Raw genomic sequence first — 24,194 nt, 5'->3', positions numbered from 1 at the left:
ACAGACAGATTAAAAAGTCGGCCCTTAGGGAACTTACAACCAGGAATCAAGTTAATAGCACAATCACAGTCCCTATGTGGAGGAAGGGAACTGGACTTGGGCTCATCAAATACATCCTGGAAATCCGACAAAAACTCAGGGACCTCAGAAGAGGGGGAAGAGGAAATTGACATCAAAGGAACGTCACTATGTACTCCTCGACAACCCCAACTAGTCACCGACATAGTTTTCCAATCCAGCACCGGATTATGTTCCTGTAACAATGGAAATCCCAGTACAACAACATCATGCAGGTTATACAACACCAGAAAACGGCAATCTTTCTGATGTGCAGGAGCCATGTACATAGTCATCTGTGTCCAGTACTGAGGTTTTTCCTTGGCCAAGGGTGTAGCACCAATGCCCCTCAAAGGAATAGGGCTCTGCAAAGGCTGCAAGGAAAAACCACAGCGCCTGGCGAATTCTAAGTCCATTAAGTTCAGGGCAGCGCCTGAATCCACAAATGCCATGACAGAAAAGGACGACAATGAGCAAATCAGGGTCACAGATGAGAGAAATTTAGGCTATATAGTACTAATGGTAACAGACATAGCGACTCTCTTAGTACGCTTAGGGCAATCAGAGATAACATGAGCCGAATCACCACAGTAAAAACACAGCCTATTCTGACGTCTGAATTCCTGCCGTTCTATTCTAGTCAAAATCCTATCACATTGCATAGGTTCAGGACTATGCTCAGAGGATACTGCCATATGGTGCACAGCTTTGCGCTCGCGCAGACGCCGATCAATCTGAATGGCTAGAGACATAGATTCGCTCAAACCGGCAGGCGTAGGAAAGCCCACCATAACATCTTAAGGGTTTCAGAAAGACCTTTTCTGAAAATAGCAGCCAGAGCCTCTTCATTCCATTTAGTGAGCACAGACCATTTTCTAAATTTCTGGCAGTATAACTCTGCCGCTTCCTGACCTTGACACAAGGCCAACAGGGTTTTTTCTGCATGATCCACAGAATTAGGTTCGTCATACAATAATCCGAGCGCTTGAAAAAATGTATCTACATTCAATAATGCCGGATCCCCTGTTTCAAGAGAAAAAGCCCAGTCTTGAGGGTCACCACGCAGCAAGGATATGATGATTTTCACCTGCTGAATGGGATCACCAGAAGAACGGGGTTTCAAAGCAAAAAACAATTTGCAGTTATTTTTAAAGTTCAAAAACTTGGATCTGTCCCCAAAAAACAAATCAGGAGTAGGAATTCTGGGCTCTAAAGCCGGAGTCTGGACAACATAGTCCTGGATACTCTGTACTCTTGCAGCAAGTTGATCCACACGAGAAAACAAACCCTGAACATCCATGCCAAAACATATATCCTGAACCACCCAGATATCAAGAGAAAAAAAAAGACAAACCAGAGCACAGAAAAAAAAAAAATGGTTCAGAACTTTCTTTTCCTTCTTTTGAGATGCATTTAATTCATTTTTGGCCACTTGTACTGTTATGATCTGGTGGTTTAGGAACAACATGAGACAAGCTCTGAAGGAGGTGGTATCTGTACTGACCGCAAACCCTGAACCTAGCAGCGCAACAAAAAATAGCCGTGGGGGGTACCTGACGCTCCCTAGACCCCTCGGCACAGCTTAAGATCTAACTTCCTCTAAAGATGGAAACAGGAAACCTATCTTGCCTCAGAGAAAATCCCCAAAGAAAAGATAGCCCTCCACAAATATTGACGGTGAGAGGAGGGGAAAAAAACATACGCAGAAATGAAATCAGATTTTAGCATAGGAGGCCAGTCTAGCTTGATAGATAGGGCAGGAAAGGATACTGTGCGGTCAGTATAAAAACTACAAAACAATCCACACAGAGTTTACAAAATCTCCACACCTGACTAAAGGTGTGGAGGGTAAATCTGCTTCCCAGAGCTTCCAGTTAACAGAAATAATCCATACTGACAAGCTGGACAAATATAGAATGCACAGAACAATAAGTCCACAACATGTGGACTGAAATGAGCAAAGCCAGAACTTATCTTTGCAGAACTGGTCAGGAAACCAGGAGAATCCAAGCAGAGATGTGAATCCAGCCAGGAAACATTGACAAGTGGCACAGGCTGAAGAAAGAGCCAGACTTAAATAGCGGAGCAGAAGAGACGATAAGTGGAGGCAGCTGATGACAGCTAACTCCAAGGAGCAGCCATACCACTAGAAACCACAAGAGGGAGCCCAAGAGCAGAACTCACAAAAGTGCCACTTACAACCACCGGAGGGAGCCCAAGAGCAGAAATCACAACACTGTGCTATATACTACATGGCTGTGCTATAAAGTCCGTGGGCTATGCTATATACTACGTGGGCTGTGCTATATACTACGTGGGCTGTGTTATATACTATGTGGTCTATGGAATTTTCTTGTGTAAATACTGATGAAAAAAAGTCATTTAGCATATTGGCTTTTTCCTCATCCTTATCCACCATTTCACCCAGACTATTTGTAAGGGGGCCAACACTATCATTTTTTAGTTTCTTACTATTTACGTAGTTAAAGAATATTGTGGGATTATTTTTACTCTCTCTGGCAATGAGTCTCTCTGTCTCAATTTTTGCTGCCTTGATTTGCCGTTAACAGAATTTATTTAATTTTCTGTATTTATTTAATGCCTCATCACTACCTACTTCCTTTAATTCTCTAAATGCTTTCCTTTTGTCACTTATTGCACCCCTTACAGCTCATTTTCCTTGTGTATTTTTATGTCTCAGGATATTGTCCCAGTTAATTGCACCAAGATCATCTCTCATCCGTTGGAAATTTACCCTCCTGAAGTTTAGTGTGTGTCCTTGTAACCCCTCTACTACACATCTTATTGAAGGATACATGAAAACTTATTATTTTGTGATCACTATTCCCCAAGTGACCCCTAACCCTTATATTTGCTATGCGGTCTGGCCTGTTGGTTAATATTAGGTCTAGCAGTGCCCCCCTTCTTGTTGGGTCCTGAACCAGTTGTGAAAGGTAATTGTCTCTCATAGTTGTCAAAAACCAATTACCGTTGCTGGAACTGCAGGTTTCTGTTTCCCAATCTATTTCAGGGTAGTTGAAGTCCCCCATAATAATGACTTCTCCTTGAGTCGCAGCTTCATCTATTTGCTTTGAGGATATTCTCCATTGCTTCCATTATTTTTGGAGACTTATAACAAAACCCTATCAGTAATTTATTATTTTTCCCCCCTCCCCTCATCTCCACCCACAGGGACTCTCCCCTTTTTGGAAGTGCATTGGTACTTCTTTTCAATGTATGAGTTGCTGTCTGATAACACCCACTTGGACTTAACAAAAGTTAACTCATTAGATGTCAAATACATTGATTGCTAATATCTCCGCAACCTAGAGTCGAAGTTTTGTTCCACTCTGTGGCCATGAAAAAATTGGTGAAAGATCCTCTTTAAATTAAAAATTTAAAGGAGTAACCCATCCACTTCAAACTGCACAAATGGACCTGTAGGTCTTTGAAATGTAAATCCATTTACACCTTTAGAGTTTCTATCTGTCAGTGCATTCCCAAGAAAATTGCATTTTCATGCATATATGCTAATGAAGCACTAAGTGCTCTGAGTGCAGTGCCCCAGGGTCCTGGTCGTTGCAGTAATGTCATTCTTCCACCAGGGGGAGTGATGTTACGTCTGAAGGCAATAAAGGAGATCACTTTGCCAGGTATCACAAACCACACAACACACTTCACACTCCAGTCCACCAGGGGGAGCTATGCTCCTATTTAGTAGGGCACTCTTCACAATTAGGTAAAACTGGTGGTCTGGATAGGAAGTTAGGCAGAAGCGAGCTGGGCTTCACCCAGTGAGCTGCTATCTGAGCTTCACTCAGGTAGTGGGTCCCTGACAGGGGTGGGATCCTGTCAGAGGCCTAGACAGTAGGCCATGGACCGGGTCAGCCACCGTGACATCCCCCTTGAGGACCGAAGGGCCCGGCGCCAAGTATCCCACTGCCCTACGGGGGCGCTCCAATCTTTTGACGTCACGAACAGGATCTACTTAAGCCTGAAAATCGGATCATGTGCGCCTAAGAACTGTGCCAGAATTGTATTTGAACTGTTTGTGCTGGAAGACTGTGTATTGCCATTTCCCGCCAAAATTCCCGCCAAAATTGCCGCCATTACAGCGCCACGAGGAGCACAGAAGAAGAAGGGCGTGTCTTTGTGGGCGTGAACGAATTGAGAAGCGTGAAAAATAATGGACGCCCAGTCTAAATATCTCTGTACCTTGAGGACGTGTCCATCAGCAGCTGAGATCCGTCTCCTGATCCTCAATGGTGGGCGGAGACAAAGAAACAGAAACTGCCCCCAGAGAAGAGAGCGGGAAAAGGACGAGGAAGGAGCCAGCCACGTGGAGGACGCCATGGCCAGTCGCCTGGAGCCGGAGCGTGGGGTCAGAGCAGAGGACTCCCCCAGCCACCTGGAGGGGCACCGCGACCAGGCATCCACAGTTGGCGCTGACTTCCTGCAGGCCAGAATGGAAGAGCTGATCGACCAGCTCCTGCAGCTGCAGGTGAACACCAAGGCTGCATACCGGAGGACCCACCGGCACCGCCACTGACGCCGCTCCCTACACTGCCCCAGGAGCTGTTGCCAACACCGCTGCAGACGCCGCCGCCAGTGGAACCGACTGGCACAGAAGACACCGCTGCGGCAGGTAAGGACACCGACCCTGCCCTGATGATCGACCCCATTCCAGCGACTGTTCGTGCCACAGCTACTGACTCCATTACAGTGACTGATCTTGCAGCAGCCGCTACCTCTGCTGCAGTAAATGCCCATAACCAAGCTAGTCAGACTTCCATCGCTGTAAAGGTGCACACATAGCCATAATACCAATATAACAAAGCTTTATTGAGACCAAGTAAAAGTGCTAGTGAACATAAAAACATTTAAAAAGCATAAAATGCATACAGACATACACCTATTCAATATCTATTAAATATCCGGATATGAATAAAACACGGGCTACTTAAGGTACAATCACCCTTAAAAGTCATCCAGTGAGTTATATATAATATAACGTAGGCCAAATTAAAGCTCAGAACACGCAATGCTTATACAACATGAGTCACTATTAAAGCTAGTCAGCCCACTGTGCAGTATATATTGTGTATAATAACAGTAGTGAGCAAGAGTAGAAATAGTGTCACATAGAGCACAATGAGTAAATTGATGTATAAACAAGAGTGTCATCACCTGTGCTGCATTGCCCAAAAGTCTAATGCCATAATCTTGTTATACTCACTGGAGAGGATGTAGCCCGCTAGCTCCCTACAGAGCCTCGAAAGAGTCCTGTATTGTTTTTTTTACTCTTCACAATTAGGTAAAACTGGTGGTCTGGATAGGAAGTTAGGCAGAAGCGAGCTGGGCTTCACCCAGTGAGCTACTATCTGAGCTCCACTCAGGTAGTGGGTCCCTGACAGGGGTGGGTTCCTGTCAGAGGCCTAGACAGAAGGCCATGGAGCTGCGTCGGCCCCACGTGCAGCAGCATCCTAAGAAAGAGACATTGAAGGAGAATTGTGTTGCAGAGAGTGAGAAACGAAGTCATAGCAAAAGGAGAGTAAACCAGAAGGAGTTCTGCCCAGTAAAAGGCTGCCTCCTTTCTGAGGCGCAGGATCCGATAGCCGGAACACCAAGGGAGTCATCGTCTGCAAGCCTTGCTCCATAGACCGGCAGGACAGCTAATTCCATATTAGTTGCCCGACCTTTACCCAGGAGGCACGGTGGCAACTATGGGAGGCTGGGGCATGCTAGAGACCCTGTAAAAAGCCTCAAGCCACCAGTCATACGGGTTGTTCCTATCCATCTGGGGGACAGAGAGAGAAAGACATAACATCTAGAACACCAACATCAGTTGTGAGGACCTTATGAGAAGCTCAGCCGTAAGGTACTACAGCATCCAGGTGCTAGAGGAAGGCTTCTGATTTCGACCTGGATAAGGGGACTCTGGATTTGCCTTCAGACCGGCCGGACTCTGCCTGCCCTGTGATCTGGTGCTTTGGACTGTGGATGCTGAACCTTCAGTAAAAAGGTAAAGAGACTGCAACCTTGTGTCCTCGTTCTCCACTGCGCCTCACATCATTCACTATCCACCATCTTCACACTGGGAAGCCCTGGGGACATACTTCACCTGTGTGAAGGTATACCAACTAGCTGCCATAACATCACCCCAGTGGACCCCTAAGCAGCGTCAGTCACCCTGACCGAATATCACAGGTGGCGTCACAAACATTTCCCCTTTAAAAGACCATTCCCCCTTTTCAACAGATGTCCCTAGGGCCACGGACCGGGTCAGCCACCGTGACAACCCCCTTGAGAACCGAAGGACCCAGTACCGAGTACCCCACTGCGCCTACGGGGGCGCTCCAATCACATGACAAAGCACTTTTCCAGCCTCTGTCTCCAGAGCTTATTTCCCCACACAGGACCTCTTGAACCTGATTGATAGTTCACTGTTTGATTTCCTTGCTTGGTGACAAACCATAGAAAGTGAGCTAACAGTCACACTAAAGAGGCAGGTGCTGGGCAGGGGAATAACCTGGGGAGGCAGTGGTTCCTTAACTATCCTGTCACATATAGAGCACTTAACACCTCATTTGCATATGAATGACAATGCTAATTACTAAGGAATGAGATAAAAGATATACAGTGGGTACAGAAAGTATTTCTTTAAAATTTTGACTCTTTGTTTCATTGCAGCCTTTTGGTAAATTCATAAAAATGCATTTTTTTTTCTCATTAATGTACACTGTGCACCCCATCTTGACTGAAAAAGGACAGAAATGTAGAAATGTTTGCAAATTTAATAAAAAAGAAAAACTGAAATATCATAAGGTCATAAGTAGGGTTGAGCGACCTTTACTTTTATAGGATCGGGTCGGGTTTCACGAAACCCGACTTTTTCAAAAGTCGAGTCAAGTGAAATCGGCCGATCCTATAAAAAGGTCGGGGTCGGCCGAAACTTGAAACCCAATGCAGTGCATTGGGTTTCCAATGGTTCCCAGGGTCTGAAGGAGAAAAAACTCTCCTTCAGGCCCTGCGATCCATATTTAAGTATAAAATAAAGAATTAAAATAAAAAATATCGCTATACTTACCCTCTGACGCGCCCGATACTAACCGGGAACCTTCCTTCTTTCGAATCAGCGCTTGCAGGACCTTGCGGTGACGTCGCGGTGATGTCACGGCTTGTGATTGGTCGCGCGGCCGCCCATGTGACCGCTCGCGCGACCAATCACAAGCCGCTACGTCACCGCGACGTCACACAAGGTCCTGCAAGCGCTGATTCTTAGGAAGGAAGGCTGCCGGAAAGAAGCAGGGCGCGTCCGAGGGTGAGTATACAGGTCCTTCTCAAAAAATTAGCATATAGTGTTAAATTTCATTATTTACCATAATGTAATGATTACAATTAAACTTTCATATATTATAGATTCATTATCCACCAACTGAAATTTGTCAGGTCTTTTATTGTTTTAATACTGATGATTTTGGCATACAACTCCTGATAACCCAAAAAACCTGTCTCAATAAATTAGCATATTTCACCCATCCAATCAAATAAAAGTGTTTTTTAATAACAAACAAAAAAACCAACAAATAATAATGTTCAGTTATGCACTCAATACTTGGTCGGGAATCCTTTGGCAGAAATGACTGCTTCAATGCGGCGTGGCATGGAGGCAATCAGCCTGTGACACTGCTGAGATGTTATGGAGGCCCAGGATGCTTCAATAGCTGCCTTAAGCTCATCCAGAGTGTTGGGTCTTGCGTCTCTCAACTTTCTCTTCACAATATCCCACAGATTCTCTATGGGGTTCAGGTCACGAGAGTTGGCAGGCCAATTGAGCACAGTAATACCATGGTCAGTAAACCATTTACCAGTGGTTTTGGCACTGTGAGCAGGTGCCAGGTCGTGCTGAAAAATGAAATCTTCATCTCCATAAAGCATTTCAGCCGATGGAAGCATGAAGTGCTCCAAAATCTCCTGATAGCTAGCTGCATTGACCCTGCCCTTGATGAAACACAGTGGACCAACACCAGCAGCTGACATGGCACCCCACACCATCACTGACTGTGGGTACTTGACACTGGACTTCAGGCATTTTGGCATTTCCTTCTCCCCAGTCTTCCTCCAGACTCTGGCACCTTGATTTCCGAATGACATGCAAAATTTGCTTTCATCAGAAAAAAGTACTTGGGACCACTTAGCAACAGTCCGATGCTGCTTCTCTGTAGCCCAGGTCAGGCGCCTCTGCCGCTGTTTATGGTTCAAAAGTGGCTTTACCTGGGGAATGCGGCACCTGTAGCCCATTTCCTGCACACGCCTGTGCACGGTGGCTCTGGATGTTTCCACACCAGACTCAGTCCACTGCTTCCTCAGGTTCCCCAAGGTCTGGAATCGGTCCTTCTCCACAATCTTCCTCAGGGTCCGGTCTCCTCTTCTCGTCGTACAGCGTTTTCTGCCACATTGTATCCTTCCAACAGACTTACCATTGAGGTGCCTTGATACAGCACTCTGGGAACAGCCTATTTGTTGAGAAATTTCTTTCTGGGTCTTACCCTCTTGCTTGAGGGTGTCAATGATGGCCTTCTTGACATCTGTCAGGTCGCTAGTCTTAAGGTACCGTCACACAGTGCAATTTTGATCGCTACGACGGCACGATTTGTGACGTTCGAGCGATATAGTTACGATATCGCAGTGTCTGACACGCTCCTGCGATCAGGGACCCCGCTGAGAATCGTACGTCGTAGCAGATCGTTTGAAACTTTCTTTCGTCGTCTAGTGTCCCGCTGTGGCGGCATGATCGCATGGTGTAACATATATCGTATACGATGTGCGCATAGTAACCAACGGCTTCTACATCGCACATACGTCATGAAATTATCGCTCCAGCGTCGTAGATTGCAAAGTGTGACAGCAGTCTACGACGCTGGAGCGATATTGTTACGACGCTGGAGCGTCACGGATCGTACCGTCGTAGCGATGAAAATTGCACTGTGTGACGGTACCCTTACCCATGATGGGGGTTTTGAGTAATGAACCAGGCAGGGAGTTTATAAAAGCCTCAGGTATCTTTTGCATGTGTTTAGAGTTAATTAGTTGATTCAGAAGATTAGGGTAATAGGTCGTTTAGAGAACCTTTTCTTGATATGCTAATTTATTGAGACAGGTTTTTTGGGTTATCAGGAGTTGTATGCCAAAATCATCAGTATTAAAACAATAAAAGACCTGACAAATTTCAGTTGGTGGATAATGAATCTATAATATATGAAAGTTTAATTGTAATCATTACATTATGGTGAATAATGAAATTTAACACTATATGCTAATTTTTTGAGAAGGACCTGTATACCTAATAGGAATATACTCACCCTCGGACGCTCCCTGCTTCTTTCCGGCAGCCTTCCTTTCTAAGAATCAGCGCTTGCAGGACCTTGCGTGACGTCGCGGTGACGTAGCGGCTTGTGATTGGTCGCGCGAGCGGTCACATGGGCGGCCGCGCGACCAATCACAAGCCGCGACGTCACCGCGACGTCACCGCAAGGTCCTGCAAGCGCTGATTCGAAGCAAGGAAGGTTCCCGGTTAGTACCAGGGCGCGTCAGAGGGTAAGTATAGCGATATTTTTTATTTTAATTCTTTATTTTACACTTAAATATGGATTCCGATACCTATTTCCGATATTGCAAACATATCGGAACTCGGGATCGGAATTCCGATACCAGATTCAGAAGATCGCCGACTTCATGGCCGACCCCACACATTGGTCGGGTCGGGTTTCATGAAGCACGACTTTGCCAAAAGTCGGCGACTTCTGAAAGTGGCCGACCCGTTTCGCTCAACCCTAGTCATAAGTATTCAGACCCTTTGCTCAGACACTCATATTTAAGTCACATGCTATCCATTTCCTTGTGATCCTCCTTGAGATGGTTCTACTCCTTCATTGGAGTCCAGCTGTGTTTAATTAAACTGATAGGACTTGATTTGGAAAGGCACACACACCTGTCTATATAAAAACTCATAGCTCACAGTACATGTCAGAGCAAATGAGAATCATGAGGTCAATGGAACTGGCCAAGGATCTCAGAGACAGAATTGTGGCAAGGCACAGATCTGGACAAAGTTACAAAAGAATTTCTGCAGTACTCAAGGTTCCTAAGAGCACAGTGGCCTCCATAATCCTTACATGTAAGAAGTTTGGAACCACCAGAAGTCTTCCTAGACGTGGCTGTCCAGCCAAACTGAGCAATCGCGGGAGAAGAGCCTTCGTGAGAGAGGTAAAGAAGAACCCCAAGATCACCGTGGCTGAGCTCTAGAGATGCAGTAGTGAGATGGGAGAAAGTTTCACTGCAGATCTCCACCAGTTGAGCCTTTATCGCAGAGTGGCCCTACGGAAGCCTCTCCTCAGTGCAAAACATATGAAAGCCCACATAGAGTTTGCTAAAAAACACATGAAGGACTCCCAGACTATGAGAAATAAGATTCTCTGGTATGATGAGATGAAGGTAGAACTTTTTGGTGATAATTCTAAGTGGTATGTGTGGAGAAAACCAGGCACTGCTCATCGCCTGTCCAATACAATCCCAACAGTGAAACATGGTGGTGGCAGCATCATGCTATGGGGTTGTTTTTCAGCTACAGGGACAGGATGACTGGTTGTCATTGAAGGAAACATGAATGCAGCCAAGTACAGGGATATCCTGGATGAAAACCTCTTCCAGAGTGCTCTGGACCTCAGACTTGGCTGAAGGTTCACTTTCCAACAAGACAATGACCCTAAGCACACAGCTAAAATAACAAAGGAGTGGTTTCAGAACAACTCTGTGACCATTCTTGACTTGCCCAGCAAGAGCCTAAACACAATTCAGTATCTCTGGAGGGAAGTGAAAATGGCTGTCCACCAACGTTCACCATCCAACCTGATGGAACTGGAGAGGATCTGCAAGGAAGAATGGCAGAGGATTCTCAAATTCAGGTGTGAAAAACTTGTTGCATCATTCCCAAGAAGACTCATGGCTGTACTAGCTCAAAAGGGTGCTTCTACTCGATACTGAGCAAAGGGTCTGAATACTTATGACCATGTTACATAGTTACATAGTTATTAAGGTTGAAGGAAGACTATATGTCCATCTAGTTCAACCCATAGCCTAACCTAACATGCCCTAACATGTTGATCCAGAGGAAGGCAAAAAAACCCCATGTGCAAAGAGTAAGCTCCACATTGGGGAAAAAAATTCCTTCCCGACTCCACATACGGCAATCAGACTAGTTCCCTGGATCAACGCCCTATCAAGGAATCTAGTGTATATACCCTGTAACATTATACTTTTCCAGAAAGGTATCCAGTCCCCTCTTAAATTTAAGTAATGAATCACTCATTACAACATCACACGGCAGAGAGTTCCATAGTCTCACTGCTCTTACAGTAAAGAATCCGTGTCTGTTATTATGCTTAAACCTTTTTTCCTCCAACCGCAGAGGATGCCCCCTTGTCCCTGTTTCAGGTCTATGATTAAAAAGATCATCAGAAAGGTCTTTGTACTGTCCCCTCATATATTTATACATTAAAATGAGATCACCCCTTAGTCTTCGTTTTTCCAAACTAAATAGCCCCAAGTGTAATAACCTATCTTGGTATTGCAGACCCCCCAGTCCTCTAATAACCTTGGTCGCTCTTCTCTGCACCCGCTCCAGTTCAGCTATGTCTTTCTTATACACCGGAGACCAGAACTGTGCACAGTATTCTAAGTGTGGTCGAACTAGTGACTTATATAGAGGTAAAATTATATTCTCCTCATGAGCATCTATGCCTCTTTTAATGCATCCCATTATTTTATTTGCCTTTGTAGCAGCTGCCTGACACTGGCCACTGAATTTAAGTTTGTCATCCACCCATACACCCAGGTCTTTTTCATTGACGGTTTTGCCCAGAGTTTTAGAATTAAGCACATAATTATACATCTTATTACTTCTACCCAAGTGCATGACCTTACATTTATCCCCATTAAAGCTCATTTGCCATTTATCAGCCCAAGCTTCTAGTTTACATAAATCATCCTGTAATATAAAATTGTCCTCCTCTGTATTGATTACCCTGCAGAGTTTAGTGTCATCTGCAAATATTGAAATTCTACTCTGAATGCCCCCTACAAGGTCATTAATAAATATGTTAAAAAGAAGAGGGCCCAATACTGACCCCTGTGGTACCCCACTGCTAACCGCTACCCAGTCCGAGTGTGCTCCATTAATAACCACCCTTTGTTTCCTATCCCTGAGCCAGCTCTCAACCCACTTGCACATATTTTCCCCTATCCCCATTATTCTCATTTTATGTATCAACCTTTTGTGTGGCACCGTATCAAAAGCTTTTGAAAAGTCCATATACACTACATCCACTGGGTTCCCTTGGTCCAATCCGGAACTTACCTCTTCATAGAAACTGATCAAATTAGTCTGACATGAACGGTCCCTAGTAAACCCGTGCTGATACTGGGTCATGAGGTTATTCCTCTTCAGATACTCCAGTATAGCGTCCCTTAGAATGCCCTCCAGGATTTTACCCACAGTAGAGGTTAAGCTTACTGGCCTATAGTTTCCGAGTTCAGTTTTTGTTCCCTTTTTGAATATTGGCACCACATTTGCTATACGCCAGTCCTGTGGCACAGACCCTGTTATTATGGAGTCTTTAAAGATTAAAAATAATGGTCTATCAATGACTGTACTTAATTCCTGCAGTACTCGAGGGTGTATCCCATCCGGGCCCGGAGATTTGTCAATTTTAGTGATTTTTAGACGCCGCCGCACTTCCTGCTGGGTTAAGCAGGTGACATTTAATTGGGAATTTTTATCACTAGACATTTTGTCTGCCATGGGATTTTCTTGTGTAAATACTGATGAAAAAAAGTCATTTAGCATATTGGCTTTTTCCTCATCCTCATCCACCATCTCACCCAGACTATTTTTAAGGGGGCCAACACTATCATTTTTTAGTTTCTTACTATTTATGTAGTTAAAGAATATTTTAGGATTATTTTTACTCTCTCTGGCAATGAGTCTCTCTGTCTCAATCTTTGCTGCCTTGATTTGCTTTTTACAGAATTTATTTAATTTTCTGTATTTATTTAATGCCTCCTCACTACCTACTTCCTTTAATTCTCTAAATGCTTTCTTTTTGTCCCTTATTGCGCCCCTTACAGCTCTATTTAGCCATATTGGTTTCCTCCTATTTCTAATATGTTTATTCCCATACGGTATATACTGTGCACAGGTCCTATCCAGGATGCTAATAAACGTATCCCATTTTCTCTGTGTATTTTTGTGTCTCAGGATATCGTCCCAGTTAATTGCACCAAGATCCTCTCTCATCCGTTGGAAATTTGCCCTCCTGAAGTTTAGTGTCCTTGTAACCCCTCTACTACACATCTTTTTAAAGGATACATGAAAACTTATTATTTTGTGATCGCTATTTCCCAAGTAACCCCCAACCCTTATATTTGATATGCGGTCTGGCCTGTTGGTTAATATTAGGTCTAGCAGTGCCCCCCTTCTTGTTGGGTCCTGAACCAGTTGTGAAAGGTAATTGTCTCTCATAATTGTCAAAAACCGATTACCTTTGCTGGAACTGCAGGTTTCTGTTCCCCAATCTATTTCAGGGTAGTTGAAGTCCCCCATAATAATGACTTCTCCTTGAGTCGCAGCTTCATCTATTTGCTTTACGAGGATATTCTCCATTGCTTCCATTATTTTTGGAGATTTATAACAAACCCCTATCAGTAATTTATTATTTTTTCCCCCTCCCCTTATCTCCACCCACAGGGATTCTACATTTTCATTAAATTCACCTATATTATCGCGCAGGATGGGTTTTAAGGATGATTTTACATATAGACACACCCCTCCCCCTCGCTTATCTGTACGGTCATTTCTGAACAGGCTATAGCCCTGCAAGTTAACAGCCCAGTCATGGCTCTCATCCAGCCACGTTTCAGATATCCCCACCATGTCATAATTATGCTCCAACAACATTAGTTCTAATTCGTCCATTTTGTTGGCGAGGCTTCTGGCATTAGTATACATGCACTTTATGTTCCTCTCTGTACTTCTATTTCTTAAATTATTAACTGTTCTGACCCCACCCCCCATGCCACCGCCACCCCCAACTTCCTTATTTGTGCCCAGGACTCTGTCTGCACTATCTTCCCCTCCTATAAAATGAATACCCTCCCCCCCAATTCCTAGTTTAAACACTCCTCCAACCTTCTAGCCATTCTCTCCCCCAGCACAGCTGCACCCTCCCCATTGAGGTGCAGCCCGTCCCTAGCGTAGAGCCTGTAGCCAACTGAGAAGTCGGCCCAGTTCTGCAGGAACCCAAACCCCTCTTTCCTACACCAATTCTTGAGCCACTTATTAACCTCCCTAATCTCCCGTAATGTAATATTTCAGTTTTTCTTTTTTAATAAATTTGCAAAATTTCTACATTTCAGTTTTTTTCAGTCAAGATGGGGTGCAGAGTGTACATTAATGAGACAAAAATGAACTTTTTTTGAATTTACCAATTGGCTGCAATGAAACAAAGAGTGAAAAATTTAAAGGGGTCTGAATACTTTACGTACCCACTGTAAAGCTGTAGATGAATGTACATTTCCTGTCCCTGCATGCCCATACATGTTGTTTTTGGGGTTTATCTTACTGACAGATCTAATGGATGCATTTTACATAAATTACAATAAACAGTTTGCTCAAGATTAAAAGAAGAACTCTTCTCCGTGACTTTCTAGAGAATTGTCTGTGTCTGGTACCATACTTCTGCCCAATTAACCCCTCTCTGACCTTGGACGTGCTATCCCGTTGAGGTGACCTGGGCCTATCTGACCCTCGACGGGATAGTACGTCATAGCGATCGGCCGTGCATCAGCTGCCTATCGCAGCTGACAGCCGCCACTATGTGCCAGGAGTGGTCACGGACTGCCCCCGGCACATTAACCCTCGGCACACCGCGATCAAACATGATCGCGGTGTGCCGGCGGGATAGGGAAGCGTCGCGCAGGGAGGGGGCTCCCTGCGGGCTTCCCTGGGACCCCCGCAGCAACGCGATGTGATCGAGTTGCTGCGAGGGTCTCCTTACCTCCCTCCCTGCAGCAGGCCCGGATCCAAAATGGCCGCGGCATCCGGGTCCTGCAGGGAGGGAGGTGGCTTCACAGCGCCTGCTCAGAGCAGGCACTGTGAAGCCTGCAGCTGTGCATCTCAGATCGCTGATCTGACACACTGCACAGCAAGGTGTCAGATCAGCGATCTTACACTATAACATGATGTCCCCCCCTCCCCCCTCCCGGGGCAATGTTATAGTGTAAAAAAAAAATGTTCCAATGTGTAAAAAAAGTTAAGAAAAAATTCCCCATAAATTCCCCCCCCAAAAAAAATATTGTTCCTATAAATACATTTCTTTATCTAGATAAAGAAAAACAAACAATAAAAGTACACAAATTTAGTATCGCTGCATCCGTAACAACGTCATCTATAAGACTATATCACTAGTTAACCCCTTCAGTGAACACCGTAAAAAAAAAAAAAAAAAAAAGGGGAATAACACGCGATCAAAAAGACAGATATAAATAACCATGGCACCGCTGAAAACATCATCTTGTCCCGCAAAAAACGAGCTGCCACACAGCATCATCAGCAAAAAAATAAGAAAGTTATAGTCCTCCGAATAAAGCGATGCAAAAATAATTATTTTTTCTATAACATAGTTTTTATCGTATAAATGCGCCAAAACAAAAAAAAAGATATAAATGAGGTATCGCTGTAATCGTACTGACCCGAAGAATAAAACTGCTTTATCAATTTTACCAAATGCAGAACGGTATAAACGTCTCCCCCAAAAGCAATTCATGAATAGCTGGTTTTTGGTCATTCTGCCTCACAAAAATCAGAATAAATAGCGATAAAAAAGTCACGTGCCCGAAAATGTTACCAATAAAAACGTCAACTCGTCCCGCAAAAAACACGAACTCGCATGACTCAGTGGACTCAAATATGGAAAAAATATAGCTCTCAAAATGTGGTAAAGCCAAAAATATTTTTTGAAATAAAAAGCGTCTTTCAGTGTGTGACGGCTGCCAATCATAAAAATCCGCTAAATAACCCGCTATAAAAGTAAATCAAACCCCCCCTTCATCACCCCCTTAGTTAGGGAAAAATAAAAAAATTAAAAAAATGTATTTATTTCCATTTTCCCATTAGGGTTAGGGCTAGGGTTAGGGTTAGTGTTAGGGTTAGGGTTAGGGCTAGGGTTAGGGCTAGGGTTAGGGTTAGGGTTAGGGCTAGGGTTAGGGCTAGGGTTAGGGTTAGGGCTAGGGTTAGGGTTAGGGCTAGGGTTAGGGCTAGGGTTAGGGCTAGGGCTAGGATTAGGATTAGGGCTAGGGTTAAGGCTACAGTTAGGGTTGGGGCTAAAGTTAGGGTTAGGGTTGGGGCTAAAGTTAGGGTTAGGGTTTGGATTACATTTATGGTTGGGAATAGGGTTGGGATTAGGGTTAGGGGTGTGTCTGGGTTAGAGGTGTGGTTAGGGTTACCGTTGGGATTAGGGTTAGGGGTGTGCTTGGATTAGGGTTTCAGTTATAATTGGGGGGTTTCCACTGTTTAGGGACATCAGGGGCGTCCAATCTCAAATCCAGCCAATACTGCGTTGAAAAAGTAAAACAGTGCTGCTTCCCGTCCGAGCCCTCCCGTGCGCCCAAACAGGGGTTTAACCCAACATATGGGGTATCAGCGTACTCAGGACAAATTGGACAACAACTTTTGGGGTCCAATTTCTCTTGTTACCTTTGGAAAAATGCAATACTGGGGCTAAAAAATAATTTTTGTGGGAATAAAAAAGATTTTTTATTTTCATGGCTCTTCGTTATAAACTGTAGTGAAACACTTGGTGGTTCAAAGTTCTCACAACACATCTAGATAAGTTCCTTGGGGGGTCTAGTTTCCAATATGGGGTCACTTGTGGGGGGTTTCTACTGTTTAGGTACATTAGGGGCTCTGCAAACGCAATGTGACGCCTTCAGACCATTCCATCTAAGTCTGCATTCCAAATGACGCTCCTTCCTTTCTGAGCCCTCCAATGCGCCTAAACAACGGTTCCCCCCCACATATGGGGTGTCAGCGTACTCAGGACAAATTGGACAACAACTTTTCGGGTCCAATTTCTCCTGTTACCCTCGGGAAAATACAAAACTGGGGGCTAAAAATATTTTTTGTGGGAAAAAATATTTGTTTTATTTTTACGGCTCTGCATTATAAACTTCTGTGAAGCCCTTGGTGGGTCAAAGTGCTTACTACACATCCAGATAAGTTCCTTAGGGGGTCTACTTTCCAAAATGGTGTCACTTGTGGGGGGTTTCAATGTTTAGGCACATCAGTGGCTCTCCAAACGCAACATGGCATCCTGTTATGATCTGGTGGCCTTGGAGCAGCATGAGACATACTCTGGAGAAGGTGGCACCTGTACTGACCGCAAGCCCTGAACTAGCAGCGCAACTAGAAGCAGCCGTGGGGGCTACCTAACGCTCCCTAGACCCCTCGACACAGCCTAAGAATTAACTACCCCTAAAGACAGAAACAGGAAACCTATCTTGCCTCAGAGAAAATCCCCAAAGGATAGAGAGCCCCCCACAAATATTGACTGTGAGAGGAGAGGGAAATAACATACGCAGACATGAAATCAGGATTTAGCATAGGAGGCCATACTAGCTAAAAAGAAAGGATAGAACAGAGTACTATGCGGTCAGTATAAAAACACTAGAAAATATCCACCACAGAAAATACAAAACACCACATCTGACTAAAGACATGGAGGGTATATCTGCATCTCCAGAGACACAGCTAGGCTGCAAAAAAAAAATCCTTTACAACAAAGCTGGACAAGACAAAACATGAAAAATGCACAGAACTATAAGGTCCACAGCAGGTGGACAGCAAAAACAAAGCCAGGACTTATCTTGGAAGAAAAGCACAGCGAACAGGAGAGACCAGGAGGGATGTGAATCCTCCATAAACAATGGACAACTGGCACTGACTAAAGGATCAAGCAAGGCTATATAGCCCAGCCCAAATTGCAAAAAATAGATACACCTGATAAATGCTGTGATCCAACTACTGCAGCACTACCACTCATAACCACCGGAGGGAGCCCAAGAGCAGAATTCACAACAGCGTCCCATTTCAATTCCTGTCAATTTTGCATTGAAAAGTCAAATTGCCCTCCTTCGCTTCCGAGCTCTGTCATGCACCCAAACAGTGGTTTACCCCCACCTATGGGGTATCGGCGTACTCGGGACAAATTGTACAACAACTTTTGGGGTCCATTTTCTCATGTTACCCTTGGTAAAATAAAACAAATTGGAGCTGAATTAAATTTTTTGTGAAAAAAGTTAAATCTTCATTTTTATTTAAACATTCCAAAAATTCCTGTGAAGCACCAGAAGGGTTAATAAACTTCTTGAATGTGGTTTTAAGCACCTTGAGGGGTGCAGTTTTTAGAATGGTGTCACACTTGGGTATTTTCTATCATATAGACCCCTCAAAATGACTTCAAATGATATGTGGTCCCTAAAAAAAAATGGTGTTGTAAAAATGAGGAATTGCTGGTCAACTTTTAACCCTTATTTCAGTTTTTTTCAGTCAAGATGGGGTGCAGAGTGTACATTAATGAGACAAAAATGAACTTTTTTGAATTTACCAATTGGCTGCAATGAAACAAAGAGTGAAAAATTTAAAGGGGTCTGAATACTTTACGTACCCACTGTAAAGCTGTAGATGAATGTACATTTCCTGTCCCTGCATGCCCATACATGTTGTTTTTGGGGTTTATCTTACTGACAGATCTAATGGATGCATTTTACATAAATTACAATAAACAGTTTGCTCAAGATTAAAAGAAGAACTCTTCTCCGTGACTTTCTAGAGAATTGTCTGTGTCTGGTACCATACTTCTGCCCAATTAACCCCTCTCTGACCTTGGACGTACTATCCCGTTGAGGTGACCTGGGCCTATCTGACCCTCGACGGGATAGTACGTCATAGCGATCGGCCGTGCATCAGCTGCCTATCACAGCTGACAGCCGCCACTATGTGCCAGGAGTGGTCACGGACTGCCCCCGGCACATTAACCCTCGGCACACCGCGATCAAACATGATCGCGGTGTGCCGGCGGGATAGGGAAGCGTCGCGCAGGGAGGGGGCTCCCTGCGGGCTTCCCTGAGACCCCCGCAGCAACGCGATGTGATCGAGTTGCTGCGAGGGTCTCCTTACCTCCCTCCCTGCAGCAGGCCCGGATCCAAAATGGCCGCGGCATCCGGGTCCTGCAGGGAGGGAGGTGGCTTCACAGCGCCTGCTCAGAGCAGGCACTGTGAAGCCTGCAGCTGTGCATCTCAGATCGCTGATCTGACACACTGCACAGCAAGGTGTCAGATCAGCGATCTTACACTATAACATGATGTCCCCCCCTCCCCCCTCCCGGGGCAATGTTATAGTGTAAAAAAAAAATGTTCCAATGTGTAAAAAAAGTTAAGAAAAAATTCCCCATAAATTCCCCCCCCAAAAAAAAATATTGTTCCTATAAATACATTTCTTTATCTAGATAAAGAAAAACAAACAATAAAAGTACACAAATTTAGTATCGCTGCATCCGTAACGACGTCATCTATAAGACTATATCACTAGTTAACCCCTTCAGTGAACACCGTAAAAAAAAAAAAAAAAAAAAGGGGAATAACACGCGATCAAAAAGACAGATATAAATAACCATGGCACCGCTGAAAACATCATCTTGTCCCGCAAAAAACGAGCTGCCACACAGCATCATCAGCAAAAAAATAAGAAAGTTATAGTCCTCCGAATAAAGCGATGCAAAAATAATTATTTTTTCTATAACATAGTTAATACTGGGGCTAAAAAATAATTTTTGTGGGAATAAAAAAGATTTTTTATTTTCATGGCTCTTCGTTATAAACTGTAGTGAAACATTTGGTGGTTCAAAGTTCTCACACCACATCTAGATAAGTTCCTTGGGGGGTCTAGTTTCCAATATGGGGTCACTTGTGGGGGGTTTCTACTGTTTAGGTACATTAGGGGCTCTGCAAACGCAATGTGACGCCTTCAGACCATTCCATCTAAGTCTGCATTCCAAATGACGCTCCTTCCTTTCTGAGCCCTCCCATGCGCCTAAACAATGGTTCCCCCCCACATATGGGGTATCAGCGTACTCAGGACAAATTGGACAACAACTTTTCGGGTCCAATTTCTCCTGTTACCCTCGGGAAAATACAAACCTGGGGGCTAAAAATATTTTTTGTGGGAAAAAATATTTGTTTTATTTTTACGGCTCTGCATTATAAACTTCTGTGAAGCCCTTGGTGGGTCAAAGTGCTTACTACACATCCAGATAAGTTCCTTAGGGGGTCTACTTTCCAAAATGGTGTCACTTGTTGGGGGTTTCAATGTTTAGGCACATGAGTGGCTCTCCAAACGCAACATGGCATCCTGTTATGATCTGGTGGCCTTGGAGCAGCATGAGACATACTCTGGAGAAGGTGGCACCTGTACTGACCGCAAGCCCTGAACTAGCAGCGCAACTAGAAGCAGCCGTGGGGGCTACCTAACGCTCCCTAGACCCCTCGACACAGCCTAAGAATTAACTACCCCTAAAGACAGAAACAGGAAACCTATCTTGCCTCAGAGAAAATCCCCAAAGGATAGAGAGCCCCCCACAAATATTGACTGTGAGAGGAGAGGGAAATAACATATGCAGACATGAAATCAGGATTTAGCATAGGAGGCCATACTAGCTAAAAAGAAAGGATAGAACAGAGTACTATGCGGTCAGTATAAAAACACTAGAAAATATCCACCACAGAAAATACAAAACACCACATCTGACTAAAGACATGGAGGGTATATCTGCATCTCCAGAGACACAGCTAGGCTGCAAAAAAAAAATCCTTTACAACAAAGCTGGACAAGACAAAACATGAAAAATGCACAGAACTATAAGGTCCACAGCAGGTGGACAGCAAAAACAAAGCCAGGACTTATCTTGGAAGAAAAGCACAGCGAACAGGAGAGACCAGGAGGGATGTGAATCCTCCATAAACAATGGACAACTGGCACTGACTAAAGGATCAAGCAAGGCTATATAGCCCAGCCCAAATTGCAAAAAATAGATACACCTGATAAGTGCTGTGATCCAACTACTGCAGCACTACCACTCATAACCACCGGAGGGAGCCCAAGAGCAGAATTCACAACAGCGTCCCATTTCAATTCCTGTCAATTTTGCATTGAAAAGTCAAATTGCCCTCCTTCGCTTCCGAGCTCTGTCATGCACCCAAACAGTGGTTTACCCCCACCTATGGGGTATCGGCGTACTCGGGACAAATTGTACAACAACTTTTGGGGTCCATTTTCTCATGTTACCCTTGGTAAAATAAAACAAATTGGAGCTGAATTAAATTTTTTGTGAAAAAAGTTAAATCTTCATTTTTATTTAAACATTCCAAAAATTCCTGTGAAGCACCAGAAGGGTTAATAAACTTCTTGAATGTGGTTTTGAGCACCTTGAGGGGTGCAGTTTTTAGAATGGTGTCACACTTGGGTATTTTCTATCATATAGACCCCTCAAAATGACTTCAAATGAGATGTGGTCCCTAAAAAAAAATGGTGTTGTAAAAATGAGGAATTGCTGGTCAACTTTTAACCCTTATAACTCCCTAACAAAAAAAAATTTTTGTTCCAAAATTGTGCTGATGTAAAGTAGACATGTGGGAAATGTTATGTTTTAAGTATTTTGTGTGACATGTCTCTGTGATTTAATTGCATAAAAATTCAAAGTTGGAAAATTGCGAAATTTTCAAAATTTTCGCCAAATTTCCATTTTTTTTCACAAATAAATGCAGGTAATATCAAAGAAATTTTACCATTATCATGAAGTACAATATGTCTCAAGAAAACAATGTCAGAATCACCAGTCTCCTTTGAAGCTTTCCAGAGTTATAACCTCATAAAGGGACAGTGGTCTGAATTGTAAAAATTGGCCTGGTCATTGACGTGCAAACCACCCTTGGGGGTAAAGGGGTTAAGAGTTGAAAAAAGATTCTGTCCTTACACAAAGATATTGTGGATATCAATGAATTACTAATTTGTAATGACAACTGATTATTTCTTCCAGAATGCAGGTTTGGTGACAGTAACCACAACTCCTCTCAATTGTGGCCCTCGGCTGAGATTACTGCTCGACCGTCCCGTCAATGAAAAATTACTCATGCTTCTTCCTGTTGGTTATCCAAGCAAAGACGCCACTGTGCCAGACTTAAAAAGAAAGCCGCTGGAAGACATCATGGTGGTTGTTTAAAAGCATCATCTCTACCTACAATCTTTAACAAATCACCATTTCCCAGGGCCCTACATCAGTCTTGTAACATCTCTATTTTTTGTTTGATTTTTAGCTCTTGTATTTCAACATAGAATCTAATACTATCCAATACCCAAATAAAATTGTCATTTAGCATCCAAATAACACAGCAACACAATGTCTAAAACGAAAAGGGGTTAATGGTAAAATTCCATATTGTCTGAGCCAGTGATAGGTTTTCCAGTATGGCCCCCCAGAAACCAACAGCAGGCGGAATCAAGACGTTTGTAGTGTGGGATCACTCCATTTGGAGAAGGGAATTAATTCCTTTGCAGCTCTTGTGATCAAATCCTTGGAGGCAGTTTATCTTTCATAAGATTTCACATTACAATCTGTACTAATTATTAACTAGATCTCTTACACCATGGTGTACTTACTTTTAAAGAAAAGGCCATGTTTGAATGTCTATGTAGAATCATTCTCGAAAGATATTTGCTCATTTAATTATCAGTCAAGACGTTCAAAAAGGATTTTACAGCCACACTAAAATAGATTTTCATCCTTATCTGGCTATTTAATAAAGAATGCAGTTTACATGGTGAAATCTGGTGACAGATCTGCTTTAAATTTCCTCCTAGAACATTGTAACAATAGAGCAGGATAGTGGTAATTAGTTCCCATAACTATACCAGTTATTCACGTTTTCTTACTTTGTATTCTCCTATTGAAGATTACTTTGAATCCAACCATTTGTCACTAGGGTCATTTGTGACGATATCATTAAAACAATTCCTATTATATTTTATTGTTCTGTTTGCATAGTGATCACAATAGAGTTTACATTTATAAATGGATACCCCCAAGTTCTGAATATAGAGAGGTTGGACTCTCGCAATTATGAGCATTAAAAGCCAAACGGTGTAAAGTTTTTAATTAAAATCCAGCTGAAAAAAAAATTTGTAGCCCATGCATGAAAGTAAAATAAATTTTCCTCCAAGGTGTCCATATCCTTTAAACACAAATCATAAAAGTCAGCAAAGGGTCCAATACCAGTCGCTGTAAAATTTCTAAATGTATTGAAGACGCTTCATTTGAATGAAAACGTGCATGAAACGCATATAGTATTGCTTAGATTGAATTTTAAAGCACTGCGGAATATGTTAGCGCTATATAAATAAAAATGATTATTATTATTGGTATGATTATTATTAATAAAGAAATTCTATAGAGAGACCAGCACAGACTGCCCTGTACTGAATTTGTCATTTTTATATTATGCCTCTAGGTGGCAGAATTTAGCTTAGTATGATTCTGTAATTCCGCCTGAATGCTGAGGTTTACCACACGGTTCTAAAGAATTTGGTTAATAAAAGAAAAAAAAAAAGAAAAAATAAATTCCTCCATTATAAAGTCACTGGATATTGAAAACAACTCTGTGTTTTAGGAAACCAGCGAGATGTTGGATTACATGTTTAGATTAGTTTGGATCATTCATAGTTACAGCTATATCTACAATTTATCCTCCCGTCCTCGTATAGTATTCACTCCTCTTGGATTGGGAGGAACAGAAAACTACACAATGCTTATGTCCTGTCAGGTCAGAATTCTCGCAAGTCATGGAGTTATGAAGGGCGGACTATCAACCCGCACGTGAACAGCTCTTCAGGGCCAGCCCATATGCCGACACTGTGAAGACCCACAGGGCGCCCCATGTGAGCCACACTCCCGGCCGGGCCCTCAGCTTCTCCG

At 43.4% G+C, this 24,194-nt stretch overlaps 1 protein-coding gene across 1 annotated transcript in view; it reads left to right on the top strand.

Moving 5' to 3' along the window:
- The window catches only part of IYD (iodotyrosine deiodinase), a 114,342-nt gene extending 90,661 nt beyond the window's left edge, over nt 1-23,681 (top strand). The window contains exon 5 of the mRNA XM_069769147.1: nt 22,263-23,681. Coding sequence (XP_069625248.1) covers nt 22,263-22,445 — 183 coding nt within the window. The 3' untranslated portion in view covers nt 22,446-23,681. The remainder of the gene's footprint in view (nt 1-22,262) is intronic.
- The last annotated feature ends 513 nt before the right edge of the window (nt 23,682-24,194 follow it).

Source organism: Ranitomeya imitator, chromosome 5 (genome assembly GCF_032444005.1).
Source record: "Ranitomeya imitator isolate aRanImi1 chromosome 5, aRanImi1.pri, whole genome shotgun sequence".
Classification (NCBI taxonomy): Eukaryota; Metazoa; Chordata; class Amphibia; order Anura; family Dendrobatidae; genus Ranitomeya; species Ranitomeya imitator.
This window is presented reverse-complemented; position numbering and strand designations above follow the sequence as displayed.